Below are 24,319 nucleotides of genomic sequence, written 5' to 3' on the forward strand. Positions count from 1 at the left end.
ATGGTCCAAATAAATTGGCCTTCCTGCTGTACCTCACAAGCAAAACTTCCATCATCATGCAATTGTATTGGCTGCTCCCCATGCCTAGAATGCACTACTTTCTCACTTCTGCCTCTTAGAATTCCTCGTTTCCTTCAAAGTTCACCTCAAGAGCAACTTCCTATAAGAAGTCTTTCCCAGTGCCCCTTACCTAACCCTTCCCAACTGTTGGAACCTCCCCCTCCAAAATTATTTAGAGTTTATTTTATGTCTATTTATAAGTGTACCTGTTAGCTCCCCTAAAAGATTGTTTCTGTGTCCCTGAGGTCTAGCACAGTTAATGGTACATAGTAGGTGATTAATAAACATTTGATTCATTATTTTCCTAAAAGAGAGAACTGTCCATTATGCTGATGGAGAAAATCAAATAGAATTCAAGTTGTGATGAACATGGCTCTAATTTACCTCTAGGGTCCGGACATGAGCCAGCATCTGGGGCAGTCTCCGTATCAGATTTTCACTTACGTCAAGTGTACGCAAGCTACGAAGTTCCCCCAAGCTGTCAGGCAAGTCCTTCAGTTTGTTATCTATGGAAAAACCGCAAGCCCACATCTCAGTACTCCAACTCTTGAAGCCCTGGGGGCTCCAGGGATCTTCTGTTACTTATTCCAACACATTCAATACATTTAACATGATTCACTCTCTCTAAAAGATGCTGACAGCCCTAAATGAAGATACTAAAGCACTACCTGGAGAAGCAACCTGCCTAAGAAGCATTGAGAAAGAGTGAAAACCTGAGTCCCCAGGCCTGACTTCCAATCCCATCTCCTCCCTATATCAAAATGTTTTGAATCTGAGAAGTCATTAAAGCCCCATGTGGGGAAGAGGGGAATGATCAAGTGGGGAAAACAATCTTTATATGAAATATGTCTGATATCCATGAAATATAGAAAATAAACAGAATTTATATAATGCTGAAAGCCATTCCTCAATACAGAACATGAAAGATATGAACCAACATTTTTAAAAAGATGAACTGCAAACCATTAATGAAAGAAGGATCAAAATCACTAATAATATGAGAAATGCAAATCAAAATAACCCTGACATCTTACCTCATACCCAACAAATTGGCAAAGTAGACAAAAGATAGAAATTGTCAGTATTGGAGGAGTTGTGGAAAAACTGACATGTTAATGTCAGTTATGAGTTGCTACAACCATTCTGGGAAGCAATTTGGAATCTGCAAATAAAGTGAATAAGACCCAGAAATTCTATTTCAAGGCATATATACCAAGGAGATCATTGACAAAAAAGAAAGTTCCAAATACAACAAAATATATATAGCAGTACTTTTCATGGTAGCAACAAACTGGGAAACAAATACATGCCTGAACAATGGGAAATGGCAAAATAAACTATGGTACTTAAATGTAATAGCACATTACTGTGCTATAAGAAATGCCTAATGAATACTGAGAAACACAGAAAGACTTATCTGAACTGATCAGTGCAGTAAAGAGAGGCAGGAAAACCATATACACAATGATTACAGCAATATACATGGAAAGAACAACTATAAATCAATCAAAAATAGAATGTTTTGAAAATAATAAATAACAAGCTTGGCTCCAAAGAAGGGATATGAGAAGATACTCCTCCTTCCTTCTCTGCAAAGTTGGGAGATCCATTAAGAGTAGAAGACTGCATATAGCATCAGGAGTAGGCTTGGATATTTTTTTTGATGTATTCATCTGATCTGTTGCATGTTTTTTTCTCCTTCCCTCATTTAAAAAAAATTTGTTATAAGAGATGGCTCTCTGGGAAGAGTATGACATGAGATATGAGAGGAAATCTGGGCAATGTGAAAACAAAATATCAAAATCTATTCTTAAATGTTTTATGAGCATAAAATATATTTTCAAAATATTTGTGACAAACCTTATCTCTAATCACTGTGGGGCTCATTCTTGATCACAAGCTCATTTAGTCTGTGGCATCTTTTCCTTATAGAATACTTTCTTTCAATTTTGATATCTGCTGAAAGCATGTGTTGTTGTTGTTCAGTCATTTCAGTGGTGTCTAACTCTTTGAGACCCCACTTGAGGTTTTCATGAGATACTGGAGTGTTGTTATTTCCCCCTCCAGAGGATCCCTTTTGTCAGGCAGAAGTTAAGTGAATTCCTCAAGGACACACTCTGACTCTGGGCCTAGGGCTCTACTCACTAAGCCACAAGCTTCCTCAGAGCATTACAGGCACTAGATGGCTCAGATCTAATTCAGTTAACTCAGGGAGTCTTTTTTGCTCTCATACCTTTCACATTGAGGGTCTGGAGCTGGGCCAGGTCCCCGATGGACTGTGGAAGACATTTCAACTGATTTTTTTCAACATTTAAGACCTAAGACAGAGAGAAAAGAGAATAAGAAACTACAAGTTGTCTATGCCATGGCTTCTCCAGGGTAACAGCAGAGCTTCCACGGGAGGGACCTGGGAGCCCTAAAGATACTATTCAAAGGGCATACTTAAAGTTCATCTCTCAATGATAGAGTGAACAATTATTATTCAGGCCCTTCAATACACTAAAAAGTACTTGTCCTTCCTAATGCTCCTTGCCCATTTCATTAGGCATTAGTACCTTCAAAGAAAGCAAAATAAATAAATAAATAAATTCAAAGCAATCTGCTTTACCATTCTTAGTAACTGTCAACTGTGCTGCCTCTCTTCACCCAGTCACTGGGGCAGGCCTTCATCACATCTCACTAAATCATGTCTTACTGGATCACAGCTGTAGCTTCTTAACAGGTTTCCTTGCCTTCAATTTCTCTCTTCTCTGAACTATCCCCACACTGCAACTAATCTGATGTCTCTACATCAAAGTTCTAATCATGTTTGTTCTCTGCACAAGAAACCTCAGCATCTCTACTGTCTCTAGAATAAAATCACAACTCTTCTTTTGGTACTTAAAGTCCTTCACAAAGGAGAACTAGGATAACAGTATACCTAAACAGAGATACTATTTGATGATCAACTATGATGAACTTGGCTCTTCTCAGCAATGCAGTGATCAAAGACAGTTCTAAAAGACTTGTGGTGGAAGATGCTATCCATATCCAGAGAGGGAACTGTGGAGTCTGGATGCAGCCTAGGCCATACTATTTTCACTTAAAATGTTTTGTGGTTCTCTTTCTTTCTCATGCTTTTTTCTCTTTTGTTCCGGTTCTTCTTTCACAGCATGACTAAAGTGGAGATATGTTGGCTTGCTCACCATTTGGGGGGGGGGGGTAAGGGGAAGGGAGGGACAAAAATGTGAAACTCAAAATCTTAGAAAAAAATGAATGTTAAAGGAGCGGCTAGGTGGCGAAGTGGATAAAGCACCAGCCCTGGAGTCAGGAGTACCTGGGTCCAAATGCGGTCTCAGACACTTATTAATGACCTAGCTGTGTGGCCTTGGACAATCCACTTAACCCCATTTGCCTTGCAAAAAAAAAAAAACCTAAAAAAAAATGAATGTTAAAAACTCTATTTATGTGTAACTGGAAAAAAAATAAAATTTAAATTAAAAACCCCACAAAGTCTTTCACAATCTGGTTCTAGCCTCTTTTTAGAAGATTAGTTCACCTCATGTTTGCTTATGTGCCTACTCTCTCTTCCTGTCTCTCTCTCTCTCTCTCTCTCTATTCATACTTACTTGTGCTCTCCCTCTCTTTCCCTCTTTCCCCTCTATCTTTTCTCTCTCTGTGTACCAGTCAAATAGGCCTATATCTCATTTCTCTTTCACCTCCATTACTTTACCCAGGCTTGCCTAGGATACCATCCCTCCTCCCTCTGTCTCCCATAGTCATGGGCTCCCTACTACAAAAGTCTGGTACCTATTCCATCAACTGTTGGGTTCTCATCCCATGGAAAATATTTTGCATCTCTTTTATAGAAAATTTGTATTTACTTCTTAGGCTACCTGCCATTTCTCCCCAGGACAGAGTAGGGAAAGTTTTGTTTTTGTCTGTTGATCCCCAGAGCCTAGTACAGCTCAACAGGTGATTAACAAATGCTTGCTGAATTGAACTTAACTGAACTCTCCTAAAAAAGGATCTGGTAAATAATCCCAAGGAACTGGACACTAGACCATCTTGGGCTTAGTCAAGCACATGTCACCTCCACTTCTCCAGTAGGTAAATGAAAACTAATTGCAAAAGCACTGCCTGGGCCTGCATTATCCCTATCCTACTACTGCAAGTTGTTATAATCATTTCTTGGCTCCAGAGAAAGTAGAGGATCCAGAATGAGAACAGAAAGCCTGAACACAATCTGAAAACAGAGACGATGCTTCCTTTCCCTGATCCCTGCTGAGCACCTGGTTCTTTGCTGCAGTTGAAAAACCCAGAGATAACTATGATGTACTTTTCAAAGTGATCAGGAGGAACAACAACTAAACCTAATTGCAAAGTACAATATTTCTTCAGACTGGACTGGGCAGTGGTTGTTGTTGGTGTTGGTCCTTCATTCTCTTTTTTTTTGCAAGTGAATTGGATTTATTTTTTCCTTTTTTTTAATATTTATTCTCATTTTGTACAAATGTTTTTTTACATTAATAAAATATTCCTGTTTAAGAATAAATAAAATACCCCCTCCCCCCAAAAAATATAGACTCGCTTGAGTGATAAAGTAAAGGGGAGAGAAAAAAATTAAAATAAAAAAAATAATAGTAATAATTGTAGGTATGGCCAGGTGGCGCAATGGATGGAGCACCAGCCCTGGAGCCACGAGCACCCGAGTCCACATCCAGCCCCATACACCCAACAATCACCCAGCCATGTGACATGCAAGCCACCGGAACCCCACTGCCCTGCAAAAACCAAAAAAGAAAAAGAAAAAAAAGACCCCAAATAAAATATGACAGTAATAATAGTAGGGGTGGCTGGGTGGCGGACAGAGCATTGGCCCTTGAGCCAGGAGCACCCGGGTCCAAATCCAGCCTCAGACACCCAACGATCACCCTGCTATGAAGCCCCAGGCAGGCCACCTAGCCCCATTTGCCCTGCACCCCCCCAAAATAATAATAATAAAAAATGTGCTTCAGTCTGTGTTCCAACTCCAACAACTCTGTTGCAGGTGGATCACATTCTTTATGATAAGTCCATAGCAAGTTACTTCCATATTTTTCCACCATTGCCATTGCTGATCGCAACTCCCTCCTTTCATATTTCTCCACTACCATGTACTATATTTTCGCTCTCTTTTCACTGGCTCTGCTGTAGGGTAGCTGAGTGACGCAGCAGACAGATCCCTGGCCCTGGGGTCAAGAGGCCCTGAGCCCCCCTACCACCCCTTAGGCCCAGCATCCACCTGGCCCTATGGTCCCGGACAAGCCTTCCAATCCCAGCCACTTGCAAGAAGTAAAAAAGAAAATGTGTTATATCTGACCACTCTCCCCCCATGGTCCATCCTCCACATCCCCACCCCTTCCCCCTGTCCCCCCTCTCTCCTTCTTACTCCAGATGCCTATACCCCATTGAGTATATATGCTGTTTCCTCTCCTAACCACCTCTGATGAGAGTGAAGTTTCCCTCATTCCCCCTTGCCTTCCCCCCCTTCCATATCATTGCAATAGCTCATTGTAATAAAGAAAAATCTTATTATATGAAATATCTTGGCCTATTCCCCCCTCTCCTTTTTCTTTCTCCCATTACATTTCCCTTTTTTTCTATTGATTCCATCTTTACATCATATTTTATCTTCGAATTCAGCTTTCTCCTGTGCTTCAACTATAAAAGTTCCCTCTACCCGCTCTATTAACTGAGAAGGTTCATATGAGTATTATCAATATCATTTTTCTATACAGGAATACATGCAGCTCATCATCATTAAGTCCCTCATATTTTCCCCTTCTCCTCCCATCTCTATGCTTCACCCGAGTCCTGTATCTGAAGATCAAACCTTCTGTTCAGCTCTGGCCATTTCAACAGGAACTTTTGAAATTCCCCTGGTTCATTGAAAGTCCATCTTTTTCCCCGGAAGAGGACATTCAGCCTTGCTGGGTAGTTGATTCTTGGCTGCATTCTAAGCTCTTTTGCCTTCTGGTATATTATATTCCAAGCCCTACGAGCTTCCAATGTAGTTGCTAAGTCCTGTGGGATCCTGACTGCAGCTCCACGATATTTGAACTGTGTCCTTCTGGCTGCTTGTAATGTTTTCTCTTTGACTTGGGAGTTCTGGAACTTGGCTATAATATTCCTGGGGGTTGGTTTTTTTGGGCTCTCTTTCTCGGGGGGATCAGTGGATTCTCTCCATTTCTATTTTGCCCTCTGCTTCTAGAATATCAGGGCAATTTTCCTGTAGTAATTCTTTGAAAATGATGTCAAGGCTCTTTTCCTGATCATGACTTTCAGGTATTCCGATAATTTTTAAATTATCTTTCCTATGTCTGTTTTCCATATCAGTTGTTTTTTCAATGAGATATTTCATATTCTTCTAATTTTTCATTTTTGTGGTTTTGAAGTATTGATTCTTGATTTCCAGTAAATTCATCAAACTCCCTGAATTCTATTCTTTGTCTGAAGGATTTGTTCTCCTGAGTTTTCTTATCTCTTTTTCCATCTGGCCAATTTTGCTTTTTAAAGCATTCTTCTCCATAACTTTTTAAACTGTTTTATCCATTTGACCTAAGCTGTTTTTTAGCATGCTATTTTCTTCAGCATTTTTTTGGATTTCCTTGACTAAGCTGCTGACTTCATTTTCATGTATTTCCTGCATCTCTCTCATTTCTTTCCCTAGTTTTTCTTCTAACTCCCTCATTTGATTTTCAAAGTCTTTTTTGAGCTCTGTCATAGCCTGAGCCCAATTTCTGTTTTTCTTGGAGTCTTTAGATGCAGGAGCTTGTGCTTCCTCATCTTCAGACTGAGTATTTTGATCCTTCTTGGGCTCACAGGGAAAATATTTCTCAATGGTGTTCCTCTTTTTTCTCTGCTTGCTCATCTTCCCAGCCTTAGCCTGTTTTTGGGGTGCTTCCTGAGCTTTTGGGACACTCCCACAAGGGTCTCAGTATGTGAGGCTCTGTCTTTCCTCCTGGTCTGTGAATGACCACATGCGCCCCCCTCTGCCACGGGGCCGAGGTGAGGGGGGCCCTGCTGTTCTGTGGGGGGGGGCCTAGACTGCAATCAGGATCTGAATGTGGTCAGAACCCCAGAGTCCTGTTCCAGGGCCAGAGGACGGAGCTCAGCAGTCTCTTTCTCTCTTCACTCCCCTCCCTCAGCTCAATGGGCTCATGCCCTGAGGGCTCCTGCTTACCAGCTCCACCTGCTTCTGTTTCCTGGATCTGGGCTGTGCTAGCCAGGCTGCTTGCTGTGTGCCCTGAGGGCTGGGCTCCATGTGCTTTCTCTGGCAGAGGTCCCCTGCTGTTCCCCCAATTTGTGCCTGGTGCTCCCCGGGGTGTAACTCAGGAGACTCCCCCACTGCTGCGAGTTGCGGCTCCCAGCACCCTGGGGCTGCTGCCTCTGGGAGGCTGAAGTTCTTTCGCTCTGGTGGGCCACCCCTCTGGCGGACTGCCCCCCCAACCCCAGGGAGCAGAGCCTTTCTGCTCTTTTCCAGGTTACCTTGAGTAGGAGAACTTCCTCCTGGGTCCCTCTGTGGGTTCTGTCTCTTGAAAGTTTAATTAGAGTCCTTAGCTTATGAGTTTTATGAGAGAGCACCTAAGACGCAATCCCTTCTTGTTGCCATCTTGGCTCCACCCCCTGGTCCTTCATTCTCAAAGAAGACCATGACATCAAGAATATGATGCCATGACACACAAGTGAATTTGATTAAGGGGGGGGGGAGAAGCGGATGTGCTAAGTCACCAGCCTTGCTTTCTCCTCCAAAGTCATCTGGTTCTGGTGGCTAGATATGGATCAAGATGACTGGAGATGGCCCTGGATACAGTAGGAGACCTTGATCTTTTTGAGAAACAGGTTTCAGTTTGACTGAGACAACACCCAATTAGTGAAGAAAAAGAGGAGGAAAAGAATGGCCACTTGTATCTGGTCCAAAAAAGCAACAACAAAAAGAATTGGGAGGGGAGGATTCCAAGGTAGGTTAGGCAAGTAAGAAAGAAATGAAGAAAGAATTGCCTCTAATCCATTGCCACAGTATTCTAACTAAAAGCTCTTAGAACTGTGCTCTTAGAACAGTTTTCCCAAATTGTTCTACTTCTAACTAGGTTACTACCATTCTAATCATCAACCACTTCACAAGTTTGATGTACCTGATTCTTATAGAATCCCTTAAATACCTTCATATCCAGGGATCATAGTCTACTTCTACTATCTCTCTTATACTCACCTTTCTACCTTTTCCTTACCACTGCCTTTACCTAGCTCTGGCTCTATTAACCCTCTAAAATGGACCATCACTAGTTTCCGCTTTGGTCTCCCTGACTCCAACCTTTCCCCTCTCCAATCCATCCTTCACACAGCTGCCTTTTGATTTTCCATAAATGGAAGTCAGCACCAACCCTGGAGTTAGAAGTAACTGAGTTCAAGTCCAACCTCAGACACTTAATAATTACCTAGCTGTGTGACCTTGAGCAAGTCACTTAACACCATTGCCTTGCAAAACAAACAAAAAATGGAGGTCAGGCCATGTTGCTCTTTAGTCAGTAAACCCTGGTGGCTCCTAGTTTTCCTCTGTTTAATATTTTAAATCTTTCACAGCCTGATCCCATTCCACCCTTCCAGACCAATTATGTGGCTCCCCTCCTTATACATTTTGGTCCAGTCAAGTGGCCTTCTTACCCTTCCTCACATAAAACATTCCATCTCTTTCTCTGTGTCAGCCTCAAGCATGGAACATGGTCCCTCCTCATTTCTGCCTCTTGGAATTCCTCACTTCCTTTAGGCCCAACTCAAGTATCACCATCAGGTTCCTCCTGATTCCACCAGCTGTTAATATAAAACCTAGAGCAAACTCCCAGTCTGCAAATTATTAAGTAAAGCCCATATTAAAATGTAATTGGAAAATGTTTAACAAAATAAAGAAAAATACAACACGGATAATGTTAATTTATGGTTTTTCTAATTCAATATGCAGCCAGCAGGGATCCATTTCCATTTGACTTTGACAATACAACCCTAGAGCACAGAGTTAGGGAGAAGAAGAGTGGGAGATAAAGTTGGAAAGGTATATTTTTAAAATTTTTTTCCCAATTACAAGTAAAAGTAGTTTTCAACATTCATTAAGATCTTGGGTATCACATTTTCCTACCTTTCTCCCTTCCCTCCTCGCTCCCCATAACAGTGAGTAATCTGATACAGGTGACATATGGTCAATTATGCTAAACATATTTCCATAGAAGTCATGTTGTGAAAGAAGAATCAGGAAAAAAAAAAAGAAAAAACCATAAAAAAAAGCCATTAAAAATGAATATAGTATATGCTTTGGTCTGTATTCAGACTCTATAGTTTTTTACTCTTGATGTAAATGGCATTTTGAAAGGTACACTTTCTATTAGGCTTGGAGCATCAATCTTATTTTGTAACCCTCTCCAAATTATCATGTATCTGTAAAGGCAGTGGTAAGGAAGAGAAGGTAGAAAGGTGAGTAGAAGAGAGATAGTAGAAGTAGACTATGATCCCTGGATATGGAGATATTTAAGGGATTCAATAAGAATTAGGTACATCAAACATATTTATTTGTATATGTTTTCTCTCTTTGCCAAAAAAGATCCTCAAGGGCAGGGACTGGTTTTGTTTTTCATTGTATGACTAGCATATGGTAAAAAGCTTAATAAATTCTAAATGATGATTAAAATTAAGAAGAAATACTTCCAACTGATCTTCCTACAGCATAATGCTGAACATGCTCTGCCTAATAAATTTCTTTTCCTGTAGTTCAAGACCTACAAATCATAACACATCTTAATTTCACAGAAAGCAACTGATTTATTATGAAAGGTAGCAAAGTCTAGTGGTCCCAGAGTCACATTCAGACTCAATGAGCCTGGTATTCATCTTCTACTAAACAGATCCATAATGGTTGTGCAATTCAGAGCAAATCACTTAACCACTCACTACTAAAACTAAAAGGGGCCAAGCAAACATCAATATTTTGGCAGGTGTGGGGTGGCTATGTGGCACAGTGGATAGAGCACCGACCTTGGAGTCAGGAGTACCTGAGTTCAAATCCGACCTCAGACACTTAATAATTACCTAGCTGTGTGGCCTTGGGCAAGCCACTTAACCCCATTTGCCTTGCAAAAAAACTGAAAAAAAAAATAAAAAAAAATATTTTGGCAGGTGAAGTTTTCTCATCAGTAGCTCCATAATCTAGTGAAACCACAGATCAGATCTTCAAAAACAATAAAACCTATTTGTACAGGTCCTGGAGGTTTGCAAAATACTTTTTTTTACAACAACTTTGTAAAGGAAGTAATGTTCATATTGTGGTTTTCATTTTATCGGTTAAAAAAAAACAGGCTGAGAGACACAGGCAAGTTCTGGATAGTCTCCTAGCTGATTATCAGGGCTGATCTGAATCCAGATCTTTTGAGTCCAAGACACATCTTGTAACCTTCCAACCTTATATCTTACTATTCTCATACATTCCATGCTATAGTGATGTTGTTGTTGTTGTTGTTCAGTCATGATTCCTTTTGAGGTTTTCTTGGTAAAGATACTGGTTTGCCATTTCCTTCTCTAGCTCATCTTATAGAGGAACTGAGGCAAACTGATTTCAGTGACTTACCCAGTGTCACACAGCTTAGTGTTTGAGGCCAGATTAAGAAGAGTCTTCCTGACTTTAGGGCCTATGTTCTATTCAGCAACCTACCTATCTGCCTGGATTCACTAAACACACCTGGGTCTCTCTTCTGAGTCTTTGGTCATGCTATTTTATAATGCCCTTCTCTACTCTCTCCAGTTAAGTCTAACATCTCATTCAATGCCTGAGTTGAAATCCATTCCTCAAAGAAACCTTCCCTGATATCTCAAAGTGACCACTATTGCCTCTAAATCCTCACAACCCTCCAAACTCTCTACTTCTGCTGTCATCATCTGTCTTTGCTGAGAAGTAGAGAGGGACCTCCTAACTAAAGCACAGAGGAAAGGGGCCTTCTGCCAGAGGAGAGCAAGCCCCACAGGACAGAATGCCACTATGGCCTTTTTGACACCACAAGGACAAAGTACAGAATTGAAGGAGAGATGTGCCCTTCCTGCAGCTGCTCACCAAAGTTCCATTCATGAGTCTCAGGGACCACAGTTCTGAGTATGAAGGGTACCTGAAGAGATGTTAGCTGTCCAAGTGCATCGGGAAGAGCCGTTAACTGGTTATCATGAAGGTCTAACACCTGCCAAGGGAAGACAAATCTTTCACATACCACTGGTCAAAGAGTTGAAAGATCATCAAATGAAACCTTCCATAGAATAGAAGGATGCCCTGGGACCTCTTTTGTAAAGGTGGGGGGGACATCCTTATAATGGAAACTTTAGTCCATTCACCTCTATCCCTCTAGGCCCAGCTCAAATTCCATTTCCATCATGAAGACTTGCCCAGGATAATTTCTCTCTCTTCTGAAATCAAATTTAGATTAGTAATCATTTATTCAATAATGAATTATGCACAGCCTTATGTCTCATATACTGTTATCTATGTTATTTAACTTTTCATGTGATATTTTTCCTCCCCTATTAAACTGAAAATTCTTGTCCTTCAAGATCAGGTCTATCTATTTTTTATATCCTTTTATAAAGCCTGGTATTCAGCAGACCCTCAGTAATCACGTGATGACTGATCACGCAGAATTGGTCACAGAACCCTAGAGCGGAGAGGGACCTCAGGGCACCACGGCCACCTCATACGTGATCAAAAAAATTCTGCCACATCATCAACCAGTATTTCCTGGCCTCTCCAGGGACATCTCCAGTAATGAAAAAGTAGTCCCCTTTTATATAGCCCCATTCTAGGAGTTTTTTCCTTTCCTAACTGAAAGCTGTCTCTGCAGCTTTTAACTACTGTTTCCTGTTCTACCCCTTGGATTAAAGCAAAATGGGCATCATCCACCTTCCAGAAGGAAGTCCTTAAAACACATCTCTCATGACTACCCTAAATTTTCTTTTCCTCGGGCTGACCATCCTCAATTCCTCTACAAGAGCCTTTGCTGGCACCATCCCTAAGCTCCTCATCATCTTGGTCACCTTGGATTATATATCAGACATGTTATATTTGGGGAGAGAATATGATCAGGCTATGTGATAACAAGCCCAACTATCATAGGATTCACCATGGTTTACTTTTAAATTACCCACAGGTTTAGTGTATTCTCATTCTTGTTACCCATCCCTACAGATGATACCATATACATGTGGAAGTTAGCAGAGTTTTACTAACAACTAAATAACAGAAAAATGACCCTGATCTCAAGCCAACATCAAGGTTCTTGAGGAGAACTAGCATATTACCTTGATAGTTCCAAGGCTCAAGAGGCTGCAAGATTTGGGGGGAACCAAGGAAGTGAGGAAATTTGTATGAACAATCAACACCTATAAAGAAATAAGTTGGAATAGTGTTACAATCTAAAAGGTTTCAGAAAAAAGCATCCTGTGCAGTTTAAGACTGAAAAGAAAAGTATATATACATTTGAAACAGATATCCAACCTTAGCATGATGGAACTTAGAATTGAAGGGGTTTTGGAAACTGTCTAATCAAGGGGTTCTTAATCTGGAGTGTTCCATGAACTTGGTTGGGGAAAAAAAAACTTATCTTTATTTTCACTAACCTCTAACTGAAATTGAGTAAGTCCTTCAATTATTTAAAAGCATTCTTTTGAAAAGGGGCCCACAGGCCCACCAGTTTGCCAAAGAGGAAAAGGTTAAGGTTAAGGAAACCAGATCTAGTCCAGTTCTCATACTTGACAGAAGAAGAAATTGAGTCCCTGAGGAAGAAATGGATTTGCACCAAGGATGGGAGCAAGTTAGTAGCAAAATCACAGCTGGAATCTTGACTCTAAATTCAATGCTTTTTCTACTCTATCAAAAAAAAAAAACGCATTCTGTATAGTACAAAGTGCATCTGATTCAAAACTAGAGGGTCTGGGTTCAAATTCTGGCTCAGCTGTTTGTGTGAACATAGGAAGTCACCCATGGCCTGGGCCCTATTTTCTCATCTGTCACAAGAAGAGGTTGTAATGGATGACTTTAAAGTCACCTGTAACATTGACCTGTGAGTATGTCATCCTATAAGGATGACAGTAATCAGCACTTTACCACTATCATCAGATATTCCCACAAAGGACTGTGTTAACACCACCAATTTTTCAGTCTCTGGTAGCTCATTCAACCTGCTTAATTAAATATCTAGCCATGGCAGAAAAGCTTGTTTCTTATTTTCAGTTAGAAAATATTTGGATCAAAGTTAGGTGTGTTTTTCTGAAATATCAATGGCTTTGTTCTGGTCTCTCTTAGGAGAGGGACGTGGGACAAAGGAGAAATTTTAAAGAGGAATAACTCAGGGACCAAGAGTTGAACTAGGAGAAGCAGCTATATTAGAGCAATAGTCAAGAAACCTGGATTCAAATCTTGATTCTAACATACACTTTGTCACACTCTGGGCAATTCATCCTCTGGGTTTCAGTTTCTTTATATGTAGAATGAAAACGTAATACTTGCATGACCCACTTCACAGGGTTGTTATATACAAGGGAACTTCAGTGCAAACCTCATAGCCCAACAGAAATGTGAATTATGATTATTGTTGATCCCAATCAGAACAACAATTATGGAAACAAACCTAATGAAGCCAAAAATTAAATTTAAAAAACCACCAAAATCTCCCCCTCAAAATCAAGACTTGCAGGGCAGCTAGGTGGCCCAGGAGACAGAGCACCAGCCCTGGAGTTAGGAGAACCTGAGTTCAAATATGGGCTCAGACACTTAATATTTACCTAGCTGTATGACCTTAAGTGCCTTAACCCTGTTGCCTTGCAAAATTTTTTTTTAAAAATTAAAAGACTTTCTTACCTTCTTCTGTAGTACTTTGCATGTTGAAAAAACCCCGAATGGAATCTAATGAAAAATCAAAGTAAAGTGTTAGCTCCCATCTAATAACCTTCCACTGGCTAATTTACCCTGAATGGAGGATAGTAAGTACACAATGGGGGTGGGAAATGAAACAGAAAAGAATTGCATTTGGAAGAAAGCAGCTGAAGGTTCCAGATACACATCTTGAGAGTTTGGAGAGCAATTGTAGAGGTTGATTTCTGCCCTGCCATTGTTGATCAATAGTCACCAATGATCGAGCATTTAAAAAAATAATTTATCGGGGCAACTAGGTGATGCAGTGAATAGAGCACTGGCCCTAGATTCAGGAGGAACTGAGTTCAAATCTGACCTCAGACACTTAATAATTACCTAGCTGTGTGACCTTGGGCAAGTCACTTAACCTCACTGCCTTGAAAAAACAAAAGCACAGCTTATCTAAGGGAGTGGAAAGGGAGAAAGGGAAAAAATTTGGAACTCAAAATTTCACAAAGGATTGCTAAAAATTGTTTTTACCTGTAATAGGAGAAAAATAAAATACTAAATAAGTTTTAAAAAGTAACATAAAGGGGCGGCTGGGTGGCGTAGTGGATAAAGCACCGGCCCTGGAGTCAGGAGTACCTGGGTTCAGATCCAGTCTCAGACACTTAAGAATTACCTAGCTGTGTGGCCTTGGGCAAATCACTTAACCCCTTTTGCCTTGCAAAACCCTTAAAAAAAAAAGTAACATAAAATGGGGGGACTTAATAGCTTATACTTAAAACAAAGTAAAACTATTGATCAATAAAACAAAGCTTAGCCTTCTGTCACAGTGTCTTTATTAATACATTAATATTCATAATACCAACCAAGAAAACCACGGGCATACATTCTGTGAAGCTTATTTGAAGGGAAAGAGTTATAAGAAGGCCTAGATTTCCTTAGTTTCACATTAAAAAGAGCCTTGAATGTCTCTTTTTGACTTTCAAAGTTCCACATTGCCTCTGGGAACTATTTCTCACCTTGGAGTAAAACTGTGAAGAGTTACAAGGTCCCCTGGCAGTCTAACTACAGATTTCTTCCCACTTTGAAAAGGCCTACCAAGACTCCATTGCTTTGCCCACACTCAGATGTAGAGCCCAGTCTGGGCCTCCATACTATCAAAGAGGAGCAGGGACCCTCCTCACAGCTCCAGGGCAGAAGTGAGTGCCTGTGATTATCCACAGACCACAGTACAGGCCAAGAGAGCAGCAAGAGCCTCTCAGCAGATACTGAAAGAATTAAGGTCCTGGGAGGTGTGTGTGACCAAAACCCTCCAAAACCTTTGGAAATACAGTAAAACAGGTCATAGACTGAGGAAATGAGCAAACAACAGGGGAAAAAAATCTGAGCATAGAAAATTACTTTGGTCCCATAGAGAAGCAAAATATACACTCAGAAGACGACAAAGTCAAAGCTTCTGTATACAAAGCTTCCAAGAAAAATAGTAATTGGTCTCAGGTTATAGAAGAGCTCAAAAGAAGTCTTTGAAAAGCAAATAAGAGGGGCAACTAGGTGGCACAGTGGATAGAGCACCGGCCCTGGAGTCAGGAGTCCCTGAGTTCAAATCCAGCCTCAGACACTTAATAATTAATTACCTAGCTGGGTAGCCTTGGGCAAGCCACTTAACCCCATTTGCGTTGCAAAAACCTTAAAAAAAAAGAAAGAAAAGCAAATAAGGGAGATAGGGGGAAAAATTGGGGAGAAATAAGAGTGATGCAGGAAAATTATGAAAACCAAGTCAGCAGCTTAATGAAGGAGATACAAAAAAACACCCAAAAGAATAAGAGGTTAAAAACCAGTTTGGGTCAAATGGAAAAAGCACTCCACAAGGCTAATGAGGAGAAGAATGCCTTAAAAAGCTGAATTGACCAACTGGAAAAAGAGATTTAAAAAGCTCTCTGAATAAAATAACTCTTTCAAATGTAGAATGGAGCTAAAGGAAGCTGATGACTTTGTGAGAAATTAGGAAACAATAAAACAAAATCAAAAGAATGAAAAACTAGAAGAAAATGTGAAATATCCCATTGGAAAGGCCTGCCAGAAAACCCATGAACCCCCCCCCCCAATCCATACTCTTCTAGCATTTTAAGAGGTTAACAGTAATCTCTTCTAATTTTTTGGGGGGTTTTTTGAAAAGCATACATTGTCAAATTATCACCTGTAATTTGTCAGTTGAGGAAAAAATTACAGAAATTTCAATTTTACTATCTCATTTTGGCAACTTTTTTAAAAAACACCTGTCCTTATTGAAGACAGAAAATCCAAGAAAATAAGTCAAATTAAACATATAACTCAAGTACCACCATCACATTACCTCTGGGAGCTCACATTTGGATATGTCAAGAATGTCATCTGCACCAGCTTCTTTTGCCTAAAAGAAAAAAATTACCAAACAATCCTTCAAGATTAACAATGATTAAGCAACCTTAGAAAGTTGGAAATCTGATCACAGAATCACAGAATTTAAGATCTGAAAAGGATTATGGAAATCATTTCCCTATGAAGAAAAAAGCAAGGCATGAGAAGGAAGAAGCCAGTTGCCTGGGGTCACAGAATCAAACAGATCAGAAATTATAACAAGATGACATTCAAGGGGTCAAATAAAACAGTAAATAGAGTTGGAAAAAACTCATGAATTATATGCTATGAAATTATGTAAAAATATTATAAAATGCTTATGATGAAGTTGGCTTCTAGTTGAACATCATCTACTCTTGCTTCTCTAGTACCTAATACCATATATAGCAGGATCATAGATTCAAACATGAAAGGGACCTCAGAAATCATGTGAGCCCAAACTAAACATTTTAACAGAAGACAAAAACTTAATTTACATCAACAGAAATTCACACCATGAGTAGCGCCAGTAATAATCACAATTATATGGTGTCTTACAAAGTATTTTTTTCTTAGGGTAAACTTTGTGGGGTAAGTTTCACAAGTATTATTGTCTCCATTTTACAAATGAGGAAACTAAAGTTCTGAGAAGTAAAACTGACTTTTCATGAGTCACACAGCAAGTATGTGGCATAGTAAGCATTCAAAGTCAGACATCCCAACTCCCAATCTAGAAATCTCACTCAACCATGCTGCCTTCTCATATCATACCAACTCACAGGACTGTTGTGAGGAAAGGTCTTTAGAAACATTACTCTATTTTTTTCTTTCTCCTCTCCAGACACTAAGAACAAAAACAGTCCTAAGACCTTCAATTTTCTTAATTCCCTCAAACCCCTTTGAAGATATTAAGGCTCTAAAGAGACATTTCTTAGCATTTCATCATCACAACAATTTTATTGGTGGGCACATTACTATCCCCATTTTACAGCAGAAGAAAGGGAGGCAATCAGTTAAATTAACAGCTAATAAGTGTTTGGGGCCAAATTTGAACTCAGGTCTTTCTAACTCCAGGCCTGATTCTTATCTCCTGTACCATCTAGTTACCTATTAATGCATATGTCCACTTACTTTTTTTACATCCAGGCTAAATTGAACAAGTCTAATCCCACTTTTACTTTTCTTGAAAATAGTTACCATAACCACCACCTCACCCCAACCTGAGTCTTCCATTCTTCAAATTATATATCCCCAGTATTTCAGTTGATGCTTATTCTCTCTGGTTCACTGCAGAGTGTAAGTTGTAGTGGAGAGTAATAGAATCGAAGAATGAACAGGAGAAAATGAGACCTGAATTCACACTCACAAGACACATCTGGTATTCAAAGCGTTTCCGAGCCTCATCGCAGGGTTTCCTTTTTCGGAAAAAGAGGGGCATCCTCTGGGGTAATCACTGAGTCTCTATGAAATAAACAGAGAAAGCAGGAATACAGAAGAATGTATTTAGCCATCTATCTGGGTAGAATTACAAAACAATAACTTCAAGAGTCCTCCAACTCATAACAGTAGAAATCAAATCAACTAGTAGTTATTAAATAACTTTTATGTATATTGACCCTTAAGCTCATAAACAAAGGGTTCATTGTCCTGTGACCAATGATCACTAGGATGTATTGTACATGGTATGTTTATGATGACAGTGACCAACACTGGAACCACCAAGAAGCATTAGAAAACAATTTAGCTAAGTGTGGCCAGGCTCAGTACCAAGTTTGGCCAGAGTAATTAATTTTTTGGTCAAAAAATACTCAGGAAAACTGGTAAGAATATGAGGATTGCAATCTATATCAGTAGAGGATCATTCTCATTGCAAAGATTACATATCCTTGAAGTTGAAAGCAACAAGACAATGACTACTAGGCTGGTTATTATTATTATCTACTATGTTTAAAGCATTTGTGCCATACCAAGAAGTCCTCTGATAAGGTTGAATTAAATGATCTCTGAGGTCCTTTTCAGTTCTGTTGCTCATTTGGAGTTTGGTGGTTTTTCTTGGCAGACTAGTTTGTCATTTCCTTCTACAGATGAGGAAACTGTGACAGGCAAGATTAAGTGACTTGATCAAGGTCAGTCAGTCAAGTGTCTGAGGTCAGTCTTTCTGACTTTGGGCTTGGATCATTCCATGACATCTAGCAGAGCCCCTGCCCCCACCCCTATCCCCAGTCTGTGTTAAAGGAACTGACTGAACACTACATTCCATAATGTAAACCTCCCCTACACCCCATTCAATCAGGGACTCAAGTAAACATGGGGAGAGATACAGAAAGGGATTTCACAACGGGGAGGGGCGACAAGCATGTACAAACTAGCAGGCCCAGTTATGGACAGTAATGGTGCTGGAGCTGCTGGGAAAGGCTTCCTTGCTGACTTGAAGGAAGCCAGGGGGCCAGACCAGAGAAGGGACAGAGCCTCCGGTTCCCATTCATTTAGCCCAAAGAGGTGCTTGTTAAGTCATGCTCCCTTGCAGCAACAGGCTAACCTGGCCGGAAGCTGTCTTAAGAGGATGTGGCACAATTATGGATTCAGGATGCCCCAGCTCTACAGGAGGAAGCACGGAGACCATCTTCTCTTGCAGATGAAGAGAAAGGATTTGCCCAAGGTCAGGAGGTGAATTAGCGGTGGAGGTGGAACCAAAATTCCGGGGCTGCAGCGCCCATGTCTGTCTACAGGAGTGTGAAACAGAGGGTGACGCTCCCGAAGATGCCCAAAGCGCTCGGGCGGGGGGTTGGCACCTGCCAGCCGCACCTGGGGAGGTCGGGCAGAAAGGTCCAGCCGCGGCCTCGCCACAACTCTCGGGGCCCAGTGTCTGGGTCGGCCGGGAGGCCCCGAGACATGGGGAGGCCCAAACATCCCCAAGTGCAGGGCGTGGGGGCGGAACCCATTGCTGACGGGCCAGGGGGTCCGCCGGGGGCGGAAGCGGGAGACGCCGGGGCGCGGAAGGGGGCAGGGACCGCCCCACCAAAACCCCCCGCCCAGCCAACCAAAGGGGGGAAAGGAAACCTCCGCCATAGAGGAGACCGAGACTGCCGGATCAGAGCGGGGACAAGATCTGGAGGAGCTGCGGTCCCGGGGACTTGAGGGGGAAGGGTCGGTGCCCGCCTCCCCTCCTACCCCGAGAGAAGCAGCCGCCGCCGCTCACCGCGATCGCCGGCTTCCCAGCCACCAGCTCCCGCCCACAAGCAACATGGCTCCCGGAGCGTCAGCGGCGGTGCTGCGACGATTCTCGCGAGACTTGGATCTTCCTATATCCGGCTCTACGCCTGCCATTTCCGGTCTTTTGGCTCCAGCTCGTGGTGGTGAAGGTGCAACTTCTTTCGGTCGTCCCGAATCCGGGTTCATCCGACACCGGCAGCCACCCCGCAGCATCGAGACCGAGCCTCCACCTTCTTCGCCGCCATGCCTCCCAAGTTTGATCCTAATGAAATCAAAGTCGGTGCGTCTCTGGGCCAGGGAGGGAATGGGAGAACCGGGGCCTACTTCTCTCGCCAAGTCGGCCCCCAGCCTCCTGCCGCGCGTGCGCACGGTTCTTCTTGTGTTCCGGCCAGTTTCTGCCCCTGGACCCAGGGGGTTCCGAGCCCCTCAATCTTCTTTCCCCATGTGACGCTCCAGGTCTGTGGGATCTCCCCCTCCTTCTCCCCACTCCGGCGTCTCCAAACCCGAGCTTCCCGAGCTCGAGTAGGAAGGGCTCAGGGTTCTGGGATTGCTTTCTCTAGGGGAAAATGCGGGAGCGGGGGTAGAGGAGAGCCGCTCTGGGTTTCTAAACCCAAAACTGAAGTGGACCCAGAGTGCTGCTAACTCCGTTAACACTTTCGATACTAATCCAGTTATTTTGCCGAAAGGACTCTTAACTCAGCTTGGATGCTGGATTTTTCGCTAAGAGATCTCAAAGAAATATTCAGAAAACAATTTGCACTCAGTAATCATACAGAGAATAACGTCCTGATTTCTCATATTGATTATCTCTAAAGCATAATATTAAAATTTGGGCATTGAGAAGTTATTAGGAAAACTTGTGACAGTGAGGAATTGATCTTGTTTTGTGAGACTTTCAGGCATTGCTTATGTCCATTTAATTACTATTTACGTGGAAAATTGGGGGTACATAATAAAACCTATTTTAAAACTTGTGGGGGGAAGGTACATGAGGCAGTGGTTAGATCATTAGCCCTGGATTTAGGAGAATCTGAGTTCAAATGTGAGCTCAGACACTTAGCTTGCAAAAGAAAATATGTGATTAATTATACTCTCTTGAAAGTTATAATTCAGCAAACAATTACCATAATCTTAAGTTTTAGAATTATATGTTTATCAAAGATGCTCTTAATTATTGTTTTCAGACCTTCACGGGGGTGCAAGCCCAAATTGGCAACATTTGGGTATCATGAGTATACTAAGATTAAGATTTGCATCCATCCTTCATTTATCTTAATATTTTGTATTTTCCCCTTCCCTGCAGAAAATTAGAATCTTGTAATTTATATGCACAGCCTCATTTTTTTTTAAAGGTCTTAATCTTTGGATGTTTCTCTAGTGTTTTTAAGGTGCACTGGTGGTGAAGTTGGTGCCACATCAGCTCTGGCCCCAAAAATTGGTCCCTTGGGTTTGGTAAGTTACTGTAAGGATATTTTATATTGCATTCAATATTTTTTTAGTGGACTGCTAAGTAATCAGACTTGCACCTAATTTAAGAGACTGAAGCAAAGTAAATTAATTACTGAGAAAGCTTCACAAAAATTGTTTCATTATCTCTAAAGATTAAAATTTAGATATTTGAGAAATTATTAGGAAAACTTGTGACAATGAGGAATTATCTAGTTTTGTGAAACTTAAGGAATTGCTTGTGTCCATTTAATTACTATTTACATGGAAAATTAGGGGTGCTTTATACAACTTATCTTAATCTCTATTTTAAAATAGCTGGGGAGGCAGTGGTTAGAGCATCAGCCCTGGAATTAGAAGAATCTGAGTTCAAATCTGACCTTAGACACTTGTAATTACCCACACACACAAAATAGCAAATTTTTGATTGATTTTACTTGGAAGACAGGATAGGTCCCTCCAGTCGACCCATTAATCTCTAGGCAGGCCCATTAGGGTTGTGGTACATGTAATTATTTTTCTTTTTTTATTTTAGTCTCCAAAAAAGGTTGGTGATGACATTGCCAAGGCAACTGGTGACTGGAAAGGGCTTAGGATTACAGTAAAACTTACCATTCAGAACAGACAGGCCCAGGTAATTATTTTGGTGATAATTTTCTCTTGTTAATAATTAGAATCTGGGTTGCTGGGCACGTAATTTGGGTTTTTAGTCAACTGTAATAAGGCAATCCCCATAAACTCTTTGAAACTTTAAACCTGATTGAAATGAGTTATAATGAATTTTTCTCTTTTTAAGATTGAGGTGGTGCCTTCTGCCTCAGCCTTGATCATCAAAGCTCTAAAGGAACCTCCTCGAGACAGAAAGAAGCAGAAAAATAGTAAGTTTATTTTATTGCAGAGGAGATTGAAGGTGTTCCCTAGGAATGTATGGAATTTGGTTTTGCATACAGCCACCTGCCACTGCACCTGGTTCCAGTGATAATGTTGGCTGGTGCAATCCAGTGGTGAGCTGAGAGAGAAACCCAGCTTAGGAAACAGGGTTATTCTGCTTGTGGGTAACTCTGTGCCGAAAGCTTGGGAACAACTTGTTAGGTCCAGGGGTCTTATTACTTTGCCCTGCATTATGATGGGGGGTATTAACTGAATTTCTTGTGTTTTGCCTAGTTAAACACAGTGGAAACATCACTTTTGATGAGATTGTCAACATTGCTAGACAGATGAGGCACCGATCCTTGGCAAGAGAACTCTCTGGTAAGAACCATGGTAGATACTAGGAAGAATTAAGATGTGTGTGACATTTTTAAAATTAAGACTGCTACTTGGATTTTTGAGCAAGTATCCAAGACTGGGATGTATATAGGAAGGTCATGCAGAAGGACTCACCTCTATTTGTGATTGTTTGTCCTCAGCCACCTGCCACTGCACCTGTGTCTATGTTGTTGGCTGGTGCAATCCAGTGGTGAGCTGAGAGAAAAACCCAACTTAGGAAACAGGGTTATTCTGCTTGTGGGTGACTCTGTGCCGAAAGTTTGGGAACATGGAGTAGCTAAGGAAATCTTAAAGAAACCATCTACTCTGGGCTCTAAAACAGATTAGCTTTGTCAAGTATTGGAAGTTTTATTTGTAATACTTGATACAGTAATGCTTACTTTCTTAAAGCAAAAGTCAGGGTTTGATTCAATTCTGTTACCTTAGAGAATACTGGGTTGAGTAAATTGTAGGCCTTAGAAGCTTAAGGTCTTGTTTTGCCCTTTTGTTACAGGAACTATTAAAGAGATCCTTGGAACAGCCCAGTCTGTGGGCTGCAACATTGATGGCAGACATCCTCATGATGTCATTGATGACATCAATAGTGGGGCAGTGGAATGCCCAGCAGTAAGTATTAATCTAACTTCTTAATTTTGTTTTATCCTTTTTGGGGACAATAATAACAATAATACAAAACTGATGATATTTCTCTTCTGTCCACAGAGTTAAAAGCTGAAAAGGAGACTATTTGCAATAAATTAACATTTGACAACAGACAGAGGCTCTTCATTTTTTTCTGTCAGAAGCTACCACACATTCTGGAAAATAACTTGTTAACTTATTGTCTTAGCCTCCTTGCTCTGCAATAACTTTTAACTACTTTTCAGTTCATTTGGAGGAGGGAGGGTGGTGTTAAGAATAACAGGGAAGTTATTGAAGTATGGCTGAACTAGCCAAAATGACCTCAAGAGTGAGCAGAGTTTGCTGTCTTTACAGACTAATGGGGAAAAGCCTGCTACTTTTCTTTAAAACCTTGTATGTGATGGATAATTGCGGGATGAGGATCCTTTCAATGTAGACTTTAGGTAGTTCAATTAATGGCAATAACTAGAAGTTGAGAATCAAGAAATTGAAGCGATGTTCTAAAGGAACAACTTTTAAGAGTCTAAATTTGTCTGAAAATTGTCTCCCATTCTTGGGAATTTCAATAATAAAGCTTAGCAAAGACTTAGCAATAGAATGGATTTTAAGGTGTCAGAAGTATACCTGTTGAAAGCACTTTATTTTCTTGAACCTTGTCATTTCACACATGAGAAAACTGAGTGAGATGTGCCCATGGCATTAATTAATATCTTGAATTCTTAGAAAGTTATTTCTGAAGAAAATGAATTTGGTTCTGTCAGCAATTTATATATTCCAGGTGTTAGGAATAATTAGACCAAGTTGATGTTGCAAGTTCAGAAGTCACCACTGGGTGGTAGCACTTGTTCATATCCAGCATTATCAAGGATTCCTTGTGGGTTTTAGGGAGTTAAAAACAACTAGAAGGAAGCATTATTTATTTATAAGTGTAGGGGGAGTGGTTGAGGAATTAGGAAATATGACAGATTAATGTAGCTTTACTTTTATAAGCTTCCTTTTTTTCTTGAAACCCACATGTTACATGAGAATAGGGCACTTAAATTCCCTTCTGGTTCCTGAGCCACTAAGTGTAATAGACTTCTTTCCCTACCTGGAACTGGTAAGTTGCAGAAGTTGAGTTTATTTTATGAACATGAAAGAAAATTGAAAAAAAATGAAAGAAATTGGTAGAGGGAAAAGAAAAGCAAGGTTTTTAGTTTTCCACTTTAGGACCAATCTTCTTAGGAGCCCCTGCCCTATGCATCCCACTGGAGTAATTAGCTTTTGTTTGTAATAGATGTGTTTTGAAATGACTCCCTTTCATCTACTGCCCCTTCCATTTTATAGAGGAGGATGGTAACTCCCAAGATTCTCTGATTTCAGAAAGTGCTGGTGTAACCTTTATTTCCTCAGAAAAAAACTAACATTTCCTAACCAGACTTGACAAATGAG

The 24,319-nt window shown here is 40.8% G+C and overlaps 2 protein-coding genes and 2 non-coding genes across 7 annotated transcripts in view; 3 read left to right on the forward strand and 1 right to left on the reverse strand.

Moving 5' to 3' along the window:
- Window positions 1-18,422, reverse strand: part of LRSAM1 (leucine rich repeat and sterile alpha motif containing 1) — a 40,194-nt gene extending 21,772 nt beyond the window's left edge. The window contains exons 1-8 of one of the 4 annotated variants that reach the window (XM_074211113.1): window positions 18,307-18,422; window positions 17,706-17,800; window positions 16,317-16,373; window positions 13,964-14,008; window positions 12,406-12,486; window positions 11,226-11,294; window positions 2,294-2,378; window positions 445-566 (exon numbers count right to left, since the gene is read on the reverse strand). In XM_074211113.1, the coding sequence (XP_074067214.1) occupies window positions 445-566; window positions 2,294-2,378; window positions 11,226-11,294; window positions 12,406-12,486; window positions 13,964-14,008; window positions 16,317-16,373; window positions 17,706-17,777 (531 nt within the window). In that variant the 5' untranslated portion in view covers window positions 17,778-17,800; window positions 18,307-18,422. Of the gene's footprint in view, window positions 1-444; window positions 567-1,094; window positions 2,258-2,293; window positions 2,379-11,173; window positions 11,295-12,405; window positions 12,487-13,963; window positions 14,009-16,316; window positions 16,374-17,705; window positions 17,801-18,306 lie in introns of those variants that run through there. The other 3 variants (XM_074211114.1, XM_074211115.1, XM_074211116.1) reach the window with 3 other exon arrangements.
- A 1,237-nt stretch (window positions 18,423-19,659) lies between these two features.
- RPL12 (ribosomal protein L12) lies at window positions 19,660-23,022 on the forward strand. The gene is made up of 7 exons (XM_074211117.1): window positions 19,660-19,832; window positions 20,931-21,004; window positions 21,534-21,632; window positions 21,795-21,876; window positions 22,163-22,249; window positions 22,761-22,873; window positions 22,970-23,022. Exons 1-7 carry the CDS (start codon window positions 19,796-19,798, stop codon window positions 22,973-22,975), a joined length of 498 nt encoding a protein of 165 aa, XP_074067218.1. The 5' UTR covers window positions 19,660-19,795; the 3' UTR covers window positions 22,976-23,022.
- Window positions 21,952-22,084, forward strand: LOC141510679 (small nucleolar RNA SNORA65). Its single transcript, XR_012475107.1, has one exon. It is a non-coding gene; the product is annotated as a small nucleolar RNA SNORA65 (small nucleolar RNA).
- On the forward strand, window positions 22,411-22,539 carry LOC141510680 (small nucleolar RNA SNORA65). Its single transcript, XR_012475108.1, has one exon. It is a non-coding gene; the product is annotated as a small nucleolar RNA SNORA65 (small nucleolar RNA).
- Window positions 23,023-24,319: the final 1,297 nt, after the last annotated feature.

This window comes from Macrotis lagotis, chromosome 1, assembly GCF_037893015.1.
Source record: "Macrotis lagotis isolate mMagLag1 chromosome 1, bilby.v1.9.chrom.fasta, whole genome shotgun sequence".
In the NCBI taxonomy this organism is placed as follows: Eukaryota; Metazoa; Chordata; class Mammalia; order Peramelemorphia; family Peramelidae; genus Macrotis; species Macrotis lagotis.

Coding starts and splice junctions, on each gene's coding strand:
- RPL12 (XM_074211117.1), top strand. CDS start 19,796: ATGCCTCCCAAGTTTGATCCTAATGAAATCAAAGTCG. Junction 19,833..20,930: donor TCCTAATGAAATCAAAGTCG/GTGCGTCTCTGG, acceptor ATGTTTCTCTAG/TGTTTTTAAGGTGCACTGGT. Junction 21,877..22,162: donor CAGAAAGAAGCAGAAAAATA/GTAAGTTTATTT, acceptor TGTTTTGCCTAG/TTAAACACAGTGGAAACATC.